The sequence below is a fragment of the Mustelus asterias genome, chromosome 12 (assembly GCF_964213995.1).
Source record: "Mustelus asterias chromosome 12, sMusAst1.hap1.1, whole genome shotgun sequence".
Taxonomy (NCBI): Eukaryota; Metazoa; Chordata; class Chondrichthyes; order Carcharhiniformes; family Triakidae; genus Mustelus; species Mustelus asterias.
Genome location: NC_135812.1, coordinates 103,408,719 through 103,419,924, shown reverse-complemented (window position 1 = coordinate 103,419,924; position 11,206 = coordinate 103,408,719). Strand labels below are relative to the sequence as shown.

At 40.8% G+C, this 11,206-nt stretch overlaps 1 protein-coding gene across 1 annotated transcript; it reads right to left on the bottom strand.

Annotated features, from left to right (window-relative positions):
- Positions 1 to 804: 804 nt before the first annotated feature.
- LOC144501774 (UPF0450 protein C17orf58 homolog) lies at positions 805 to 3,067 on the bottom strand. The gene is made up of 2 exons (XM_078225778.1): positions 2,882 to 3,067; positions 805 to 2,019 (listed from the first exon to the last, which is right to left on the bottom strand). Exons 1-2 carry the CDS (start codon positions 2,982 to 2,984, stop codon positions 1,805 to 1,807), a joined length of 318 nt encoding a protein of 105 aa, XP_078081904.1. The 5' UTR covers positions 2,985 to 3,067; the 3' UTR covers positions 805 to 1,804.
- Between the last annotated feature and the right edge of the window lie 8,139 nt (positions 3,068 to 11,206).

The following is an 11,206-nucleotide window of genomic DNA, read 5'->3' as shown; positions in this document are numbered from 1 at the left end:
ATATTAAAAAATATGGAATGCTAGTACATAAATAAAGTTGGGATATAGAAAAAATGGTTTAATAAAATGGCTTGAAGTTGAATGGCCTCCTCCTTTTCCCTCGGTCTTATCTGCATTCAATCTGCACATACAAGTGCTTTACGACAGAAGCCATCAACTATGGGAACACAAGATTCAGCTTTATGATATATTATATAAGGGAAATACAGTGCTCCCTCAAACCAGGTTAATGTAACGATGAATAATCAAGTGACAGATGTACAGTAGTTTCCATTATGCTATTCAGGGTTTTGTAACTCTTGAGTATGTTCTGTACTAACTCACTCCAACCAGTCACCGCGTGGATATGTCTGTTTCTTCCAGCTGTTCCATTTTGGTCAGTGGAGCAATATCTCCAGCAAACAATAATGAACGAAGCGTGGGAAAGAGCTTCTGTGGCTACTCGTGTCTAACTTCACATCAGATGCACTCTAGATTTGTATGTATCGTCAGATGAAGAGCTCTGCAGGTGTGGAATGCTCCACAGCAGCAGGGTAGCAAAGGAAGAGGCAGGGGGTAACCAATACTCCTCCATTCAATAGCAACTCAGTGGCTGATCCCAGAGAGACAACAGCAGCTGTGAACAAGAGGAGCCCCAATTGGCAACTGAAAGATGGTGATGGGAGCTAACAGTAGGGAGCTCGACAGCAGTGAGGAGGAATTTGAAATACAACAAACATTGGCTTTTTACTTGAACTGCTTTAAAATAAAGCTGAACTGCAAGCAGAAAAAATAAAACATTTGATTTCAGATATTTTTTTTCTTGCTATTAAAATGACCGTTCCTTACACGTTTTTGTTTAATGTCTCTTTTACAAAAAGCATTGTTGCTTGGTATTTGAGTAATGGTCACTCCTCTGACAGTCTGCATTCTTCATGTGTCCAATCCATATGGAGAAAATTTGCTCTCGGATCTCCAGGGACTCAGGGGAAATAGTTACAATCTCGACCTGCTGGAGGACCCTGAAACCTCAGCCTTTAGATAAACAACTCCGTGTAAAAGACAGTCGTGTTGCACCCATTCCAGCTGCTTTGATCTCCTAGAAACAGCAGTTTCCCAGAGGAAGAGGAATGGTTCTTACTTTCTCACAGTCGCCACTTTACATGTCTTCTTCCTTTCACTGGGAACATTTTTTCTTTCTTATTTTTTTAAGCACAGTTATCAAAAGGGCAGTGGAAAGCTGAGCGATTTCAGATTTGCAAATTACAAAGTGTGTGTTGAACCAAGCACATTGTCTCCAATTACACTGATTGGGTGGATTTCTGACAGCGGAACAGATAGCAAACCATTCCAGAACATGTTCTGAAAATCCTTTTGCAACTACAGTAAAATGCTATGATACTTGACTGGACTACCATTTGTTCAACAACTGTTTTACTTCCTGAAAGTTTTGATTCTTTCTGATTGTAGTTTCATTGTCACCAATGGTCATTTCCATTTGTGAGCCCAGACGCTATATGTCATAAGTGAAGTCCAATCACCCAACGTCTGCACAAGCATGATTGTTTTTTCCCAGCAGATGGCACTGGGTAGCATGAGGAGGAGAAAACCTCATTGATGCTTTCTTATCTCTACCACTAGCTGCTAAAACCAATTACAACACCCCAACTGATGAGTTTGACTAGGTCACCACAGATTAAGAATAAGAAACAATATACATTATGCAAATTGCGTTTAAAAAGCAAAGGATCAGCTTCATTCTTTAAAAGTGACAAACAATTCTACACTACTTTTATTATTGTTATAAAGCACACACTGGCCCACTTCATTTCTGCCAAGATCTGAGAAAGGCACCTCCACATTTCTCATCACGCACTAACTGGACTCTTTGGTCCCTCTTTTTGTTATATCGTCTCACGTAGCTGCTGCTTCGAACCAGTCCATCTCCTGGCTTCAGTCTCCCAGAGACACGTTCCTGGACCCAGGTGGGTAGGGAGTATCTCCTGTGATAAATCAGGCCCATCATGATGTATCTACCACCTGAGAACATGAAATGTGGAGAAAGAACATTAATGAAATGGTGTGACCTTCCCCATGCTATTTGATTGTATTTTTACCCAAGTTTTTTCCCATCAGCAGATCAGTTGTGATCTAACTGAATTGTGGAACAAGCTCATGGGGCTGAAAGGCCTACTGCTGTTTCTTTGTTCCCACTTGAAGGCATTGCTTGATGTTGGGAATGTTTCCACGAGCACTCGTACATTTCCCAAGTGGCCATTCTTTCAAGAAAGATCGTCACAGGCAGCTTGAAATCACTCCTGATATCCACATTTAACCACTTTCCAATAAAACTTTGACAGGTATGCTTAATGGGATTTTGAACTTGCTTCATAAGAAACTGATTTGGGAAAATGGAGAAGAAATGCTCTTTTCTTAATGATGTACTTGTTGGAATATGAGATGTTTTTGATGCTGGAGAATGAAGTGCTTTCTGTTTTGGGCATACCATAGCATCAAAAGTTCCCAGGTCAGTTAGAGCAAACCTACATTCCAGATAAAGCTCCTTCTGCCCTCCTCCAATAATCTGCCTCAGATCTTATCCTCAAGAGTGCACCTTTTGAGTACCATTCTTGCATTTCCCATAACCACTGTCCCTAGACCTAAGTGATACTGCCAATCAGTTACAGTTAAATTAAGGGAAGTTTTGGAATGTAGACCCACTAGGAAATGAACTGGCACGGCTGAAATTTACTTCATGTCATTTTCATTATCAACCGAGAGGATGGTTTTTAACCTGGATCTCAGAGCTGAGTATATCTAACTCATTGAATCAACTAGTTCTCCTACATCTTCCTGCCCCTATGAAAGGTGGTGCAGCAATAATCATGAATACTGGACTCACCAAACTTCAAGTCCGGACATGATCTTCTACAGTTGAAAGTGTCAACAACAAGAATGTGCACTTTGAAGAAGAATCCATCCGGCGTGACATACAGTCGACTCATGCGGTAGAATCCATTGCTGTCCACCAGTAATGTTACCAGACGCAGCCCTTTACCAAGGCTCACAATGTCATGAACTATGCCACTAATTGCTGTTGAAAGATGAATATATTGCATGAAAGCAGCATTGAGTGGAGGTACCACACCGTGACATTTTCGGTTCTATTGTCTGCAGTATTAAGGAATAATAGCAATTTTTTAAATATATAAATATAGAAGGAATGTTGCAAACCTGGCATAAAACCAGAAAGTGTTGCAATTAAACCGAGAACCAATCAGCATCTGAAAAATAAAGGCTGGTGTTTTGGGTATCTGATGAAACATTAACTTCTTTTTCTGTCTCAAATGCTGACTGACCTATGAATTTCCAGCATTCTGCTATTGTTATTACGCATGATTCTCTCTTTATAAGATTTAGAATATGTTGTAAACTAATACATGAAAATCAAGTAGTTTATGAGCATTGCATATCTCTCTGAGCTTCATCTGAAGCTGAGCCTCTTCACTATATGGTGAACTACAGAGAAGTGCACTGCAGGCTGAAGCCACAATTTCCCCATGAGATTTCCACATCTTTTTGCTTTCAGGGTGAGAAGATGCAAGGTGGGAACAAAAGTGTGGAAAAATGAGAAGACCTGGCACTTGCTCAGTAACACATTGTGGCTGCACATTTGCAAATTCTGGATCCACAAAAATGAATCTTTGTCCTTCCTCTACATTCTGCCACTGAGCTAAAAATGTGTGCTATATTAATGTTCCTTCCCCTTGTACACACCATACCACACTACTCACTATATTCTTCCTGTCTTAGTTCTGAAATCGCATCTCTCCAGTTTCCCCTCATGTGCTCTTTCCAAGGCTCCTCAATCATCTCCCTAACCAACAAGCTATCCAATCTTTATTCTGAATTGGCTGACATGAGCCTCTGCAGTATTCCTGAGCAATCTGCTTAATATACTTACTATCCTCCCTGGGAAGGAGCTAACCTTACGCTGTCCATTCATTTTCTTTCTTAAGTTAAGCTCATACGTTTGGTTATTAAGTTTGTGGTTACAGAATCAATGAATGATGTCAAAGAATTTACTAGTGTTCACCTTCTCTCCAAATGTCTACTTGCTCAGTCGAGCATACTTTTGCCTTTGCGGCAGAGAGAAGCGACATTTTGTTGAGAGTCACACCACCATCATGGTAGTTCAGATAGGGACGGTAGAAGGAAGTACAGCAAGTGAAAAGATTCAAATAAGAGGCAAGGGCACCATCACTCAGGAGGTAAATTTCATTCACACTGTGATGTCAAAATAATTTTCTATGATAGGTTTATGGGTGACATGGGCCTTATTCACTAGTGGGATGGCACGGTGGCACTGTGAGGCACTGCTGCCTCACAGCGACCAGGGACCCTGGTTCAATTCCAGCCTCGGGTGACTGCGTGGAGTTTGTACGTTCTCCCCCATGTTTGTGTGGGTTTCCTCCGGGTGCTCCGGTTTCCTCCCTCAAGTCTGAAAGACGCGCTGGTTAAGTGCATTGGCCATGCTAAATTCCCCCTCAGTGTACCTGAACAGGCGCCAGAGTGTGGCAACTAGGGGATTTTCACAGTAACTTCATTGCAAAGTTAATATGAGCCTATTAATATTGTGACTAATAAACTTTACTTTAGTGACCTAACAATCTGGAGGCAGATGCGACGAGGACCGGTGATTGTTGATCTGTTGGCAGTGTTCAAGTGGAAGGGGTAATTGGAAGAAGAAGAAGGGGCATTAGCAGCAACCAGGGATTCAACCATCACTTTCTTAACCTATAGGTGTCAAGCCAGGTGAACAAATAAGTTTTAAAAAGACAGAATAGGTATGGGACACTTGAATATTTTGGTGGCATACCCACCTCCTATTATTGGAGCCAACATGTGAGTGAGGATTCAACTCAATGTGCAATAGCTAATCCTCATCAACATATCTTTCATATAGAAAAACAAACCATTTAATCTTCATTTATAACTGACCCTCTTTATCCCTACCAGCAATCGATATCCGAAACTGAGGGATGTACTGGGCAAGATTTCTTGATCAGAAAATAATGAGCGTTGTTGCTGTATATGTATATTAGGTTGTTGGGCTATTTAAAATGATTCCCACTGTGTACAATTAATATGGATCATACAATCTCCATTGCCATGACATACTATGCTTAGTTGTCATTCACACATCATCCCTACTTTCAGTACATAAAAGTATATGGGATTGGGGGAGATTTTAAGTATTATTCATGCAGTCTAACAAGGAACCAAGAGTTTGTGTTCAATTTGCCACCGGGATGTAAATCAGCTGTTCATTAGAGAAAACATCCTTGGTTCTGTTTCCATTGATTTTAGTGGAAATTAAGACCAGTTAGTTTCTATAATCCACCAGTTGTCTGCCCAGAAGATGGAATGAAAATATCCACCCAAAACTCACTATTAAATAGATAGTTTATGGCCCATAAATTGACCATCAAAATCTATTATTCAAACCCTGGCATCTGATGAATGATTCAAAATGTCTTAAACTTGTTGCCTCAGACCTCCTTGGATGGCACTCAATTAAGATTAAACTGTGCAGTGTTATTCATTTTATTTGGTCTAACCCAATTTTGAAGAGCTGCATATTAATGAAGGCACAAAGTAAATGAGAAGAAATATAAACATCACTTCAAAATGACCAGTTTTTACCAGATCTTTTCCCTTGTTGGTTTTAAAAGCACAAAACAAATGACTTGATCAGGGTGATGTGGAGACCATCTCATGATGAAGGCTGTGTGGCAATCAGAGTACTGAAGAGTTATTTCCAAAAAACACTATTTTGTGATCAGTAATTAATTTTGAGCTGGAGATGCCGGTGTTGGACTGGGGTGGGCACAGTAAGAAGTCTCACAATACCAGGTTAAAGTGATTCCAAATAAACCTGTTGGACTTTAACCTGGTGTTGTGAAACTTCTTACAGTAATTAATTTTGACAGCAAACAAAATTTAAATTCTTAAGTCATTTCCTTTCCTACTATTTTAACATGTTTAAGTAGGTCTGTCCCTTCATTTAGAGCAAAAATACAATTGATGTTCATCAAACAGTAATCGCTTGGCTCAAAATCATTCAGTGATGTAAAGAAAGAAACTAAGATACCAAGATAAGTAAGGGGTCTGCAAGGGCTATGGGGCCTATTCCCGCCATCTGCTGGAATGCCAGTGGGGGCTCAAGATCCGTAAGTTGTGGATCTTGCTGGCGAGATTGCAATTTCAGATCTTCCCCGGCCCTCGCCAGTGACATCATCAGGTTTACACCCATAATGGAGAGAAACAGGCCTATTTCTCACCAAAGACAACATTCTACCATTCTTTTGGTAAGATTTTGCCCATAGACAAGTGAACTTGTCAACTTTGGCAGGAAGAATAGAAAAGCAGTAAACTATTGGAGAGACTGCAGAACTCTGGTACAGAGCAAACTGGTTGCCTGGTACATGAATCCCAAAAGGTTGGTATGCAGCCACAGCAAGTGATTAGGAAGAAAAATGGAATGTTCGCATTTATTTCAAGGGGATGGAATATAAAAGTAGGGAAGTTTTATTGCAGCGGTACCAAGCTACACTGTGCATATTCTGGAATACAGTGTACAGTTTTGGCCCCCTAATTTGAAAAAAGATATAACTGCATTAGAAGCAGTTCAGACAAGATCCACTCACTGATTCCTGGGATGGCGGGCTTATCTTCTGAAGAAAGGTTGAACAGATTGGGCCTGTAGCCATTGGAGTTTAAGAGAATGAGAGATGATCTTATTGAAACATATAAGATCCTGAGGGTACTTGAGAGTGTGGATATCAGGAGGACATTTCCACTTGTGGGAGAGACTAGAACCAGGGTGCACACAGTTTAGGTCTACCATTTAAGAGGGAGATGAGGAGAATTTATTTTCTCTCAAAGGGTGATTACTATGTGCAATTCTCATGCCCCGAAAGCAGTAGAAGCAAGGTCATTACATTTATTCAAGACATAGCTATACTTTTGATAGGCAAGGGAATCAAGGGTTATGGAGCAGACAGCAAAATGGAGTTTAGACCAGCGCCAGGTCAGCCAGGATCTCATTGCATGGTAGAATAAGTTACAAGTTTGAAGAGCTGATTGGCCTACCCCTGCTCGTAAGTCCTATGTAAGAATTGAGAAGTAAGTACATAATTTTCCTAAAAACGTCTTCCCACAATATACCTGGTACACCATAATAGTTGGCTTTCAGTCCAGTTTATTGTGTTGTATTGTTTCATATAAAGCTGTATGTGCTGCAATAAATATTTAACTAGGAGGTGACTCTAAGATTCTGCAAAATGTACCAACATTTGAGAAACATAGAAACTAGAGAACATAGAGATCGCCCCATATTCCTTGCAGACCCATTACTTATCTTGGTGTCTTAGTTTCTTCCTTTATATCACTGAATGTTTTTGAGCCAAGTGATCACTGTTTGATGAACGTCAATTGCATTTTTGCTCTAAATGAAGGGACAAACCTATTTAAACATAGAAACTAGAAGCAGGAGGAGGCCATTTGGCCCTTCGAGCCTGCTCCACCTTTTATTTTGATCATAGCTGATCATCGAATTCAATATCCTGATCCCCCTTTCCCCCATATCACTTGATCCCTTTAGCCCTTAGAGCTATATCTAATTTATTCTTGAAATCAGACAACATTTTGGCCTCAACTACATTCTGTGGTAGTGAATTCCACACATTCACCACCCTCTGGGTGAATAAATTTCTCCTCACCTCAGTTCTAAAAGGTTTACCCCTTATCCTCAAACTATGACCCCTAGTTCTGGACTCCCCCACCATTGGGAACATTCTTTCTGAATCTACCGTGGAATTTTAAAAGTTTCTATTAGATCCCCTTCACTCTTCTAAACTCCAGTGAATATAATCCTAACTGACTTAGTCTTTCCTATATGACAGACCTGCCATCCCAAGAATCATCCTGGTAAACCTTCGCTGTATTCACTCTATAGCAAGGACATCCTTCATCAGATAAGAACACCAAAACTGCACACAATACTCCAGATGTGACCTCACTAACGCCCTTTACAATTGCAAAAAAATTCCCTATCCCTGTACTCAAATCCTCTCACTATGAAGGCCAACATACCATTTGCCTTCTTTACTGCTTGCTGTACCTGCGCACTTACTTTCAGCGACTGATGCATGAGGACTCCAAGGTCTCGTTGAGTATGCACCTCTCTCAATTTCCACTCATTCAAGTAATAATCTGTCTTCCTATTATTGCTACCAAAGTGGATAACCTCACATTTATCCACATTATACTACATTTGCCACGCAGATGCCCACACACTCAGCACATCCAAATCACGCTGAAGCATCTCTGCATCCTCCTCATAGCTCACCCTCCCACCCAGCTTAATATATAATGTGAACAGTTGGGGTCCTAGCACAGACCCTGCAGAACCCCACTAGTCACTGATTGCCAATCAGAAAAAGACCCTATTTATGCCCACTCTTTGCTTCCTATCTGCTAACCAGCTTTCTATCTATCTCAAGACATTACCTGCAATCCCATGTGCTTTAACTTTACATAGTAGTCTGTTAAGTGAGACCTTGTCAAAAGCCTTCTGAAAGTCTAAATAAACCACATCCACTGGTTCTCCTCGGTCAACTCTATTAGTTACATCCTCACAAAATTCCAATAGATTCGTCAAGTATGATTTCCCTTTTGTAAATCCAAGCTGACTTTGTCTGATTATACCACTGCCTTCCAAATGCTGAGTTATGAAATTCTTGAAAATTGATTCTGACAACTTCCCCAGTACCGACATTAGGCTCACTGGACTATAGTTCCCCATTTTCTCTCTACCTCCCTTTTTGAATAGCGGGCTTACATTAGCTACTCTCCAATCTGTAGGAACTATTCCAGGGTCCAAAGAATTTTGGAAAATAACCACCTATGGATCGACTATTTCCAGGGCCACTTCCTTAAGTACTCTGGGATGAAGTTTATCAGGACCTGGAGATTTATCCACCTTCAATCCCATCAATTTCCCCAAAACCATTCTCTACTAAGGCTAATTCCCTTCAGTCTTCACTAAGACATGTTTCTCTCAGCACTTCTGGTACATTGTTCATGTTTTCCTTTGTGAAGACTGAAGCAAAGCACAAATTTAATTCCTCAGCCATTTCTTTATTCTCCATTATGAATTCTCCCATTTCTGACTGTAAGGGGCCTACATTTGTTTTTGTCAAGCTTTTTCTCTTCACATATCTATAGAAACTTTTACAGTCAAAGAAGCAAAACTCAAAATAGTCCGTGAAATATATTGTCCTACCGTGCTCCCAAAACAAATCTGGTATCTATAGTATACTAATTCCAAGAATCACCACTACACCACCAGGAACACTTGCCTGCAGATTCTTTCCCATGACAATCTATATATGTTTTATACAAAATTTAATAGAAATCTCAGTCTATTCTTACCAAACTCACTGTTGCAATAGAATTCCCTTTCATTCTTTTCCTTTCTGCATTCAAATGAACATAATTCTTTGTTGTAATCTTTGAAAAAAGCAAAGAAAAAACAGATCCATTCATGAGTTGGTAAAGAGTTCACAAACAGCAAAATACAGCTGCAATTTTCATTTTATATATATCAAATCATAAATGTAGCTCATCCCTATTTTCTTAACATAATGGTTAACTGTTTCATGCGGTTTGTGACAGTGCCAAGCATATAATAAATTGTGATTATGACAGGAAAACAAAGAAAGAGATTTGTTTAGCACCTTCCATGCATTTAACATGTTCCAAAATGCTTTATAACCAATCAACTACTTCTGAACTGCAGTAGCTGTTCTTTTGAAAGCAAATGCAGTGGCCAATTTGTGCAAAGTGCAGTCTCACAAATGGCCAAGATCACCAATTTTGATGATAGATTGTTGAAGGTTGAATGTTGGTCAAGACATCGAGAGAACCCCTTGCCCTGGTTGCAAATGAAGAACATTCAAAGGTGACCACAATGGACTCTATTTTAACTCCCATCTATTGAGTGGCCAGGCTGCCCGGGGCTGGCTACAGACAGATTTGCTTATTTTTAGCTGCTAAGGATCATCAAAATGCAACTTGTCTTCTTCCCAACTATAAAAGCCAGGAAGCAGCTGCCTGATCATGAAGATCGGCGGGAGGTTAAAATCCAAGGGGAATGGTCTTCAACAGAAATGAAGTGTAGTGGAAGGGATATTTCAGTCAGGTAAGTTTTTGATTTGATTTATTATCGTCACATGTATTAACATACAGTGAAAAGTATTGTTTCTTGCGCGCTATACAGACAAAGCATACTGCTCATAGAGAAGGAGAGAGTGCAGGATGTAATGTTACAGTCATAGCTAGGGTGTAGAGAAAGATCAACTTAATGCGAGGTAGGTCCATTCAAAAGTCTGATGGCAGCAGGGAAGAAGCTGTTCTTGAGTCGGTTGGTACGTGACCGCAGACTTTTGTATCTTTTTCCCGAAGGAAGAAGGTAGAAGAGAGAATGTCCGGGGTGCGTGAGGTCCTTGATTATGCTGGCTGCTTTGCCGAGGCAGCGGGAAGTGTAGACAGAGTCAATGGATGGGAGGCTGGTTGGGATGGGAGTGCAGGATGGGGGGAGGTCAATGGTTTCCTCGTAGGGGTGAAAGAGGCTCCAAATAAAAGCCAGCTACAAAGAAGCAGTAAAAAAGTTAACGCTTCTTCTAATTCTGCCTCTTTTTCCAACAGGTCTAGCTTGTTGGGAAAGCCACCACTGCTCCCCCACTAAAGTCTTGTTAAAGCAAATTGGCCTCTTCCTCCTCTACCTGAATATTTAGAGAGAGTACTAGTGGCTTGAGAGCAGTCACTTTTGTTGCCATCAGGTTTGTAAAAAGGGGGTGATTCTCCCATCCCTCTGAGCTGATTTTTTAGTGCAGCGGGCCGGGAGATCCAAGTGGCGGCTGATTTGTGCGATTCGAGCTGGGCGTCCAGTGCTGAACATGTCTCCCAGCCTAAACTTTTTGGCATCGACAGATCCACGCTGAAAATCAGCGGAACGGACATCAGCATGCCTTTACATACCTGACCATCTAATTAGCGGGTGCGCGACTAGAATCTGTGCCCCTGCTAGTGTCTTCCCCCCACTCCAGCGTGATATCACGCTGGCAGGAATTACAACAGCTGCATAAAAGTCAGGACCCTG

Bases quoted from the DNA above. Each gene is read 5' to 3' on its own strand.
- LOC144501774 (XM_078225778.1), bottom strand. From the start codon at position 2,984: ATGAGTCGACTGTATGTCACGCCGGATGGATTCTTCTTCAAAGTGCAC. The intron at 2,020-2,881 runs GTGAGTCCAGTA...TCATGTTCTCAG, and splicing joins ATGTCCGGACTTGAAGTTTG to GTGGTAGATACATCATGATG.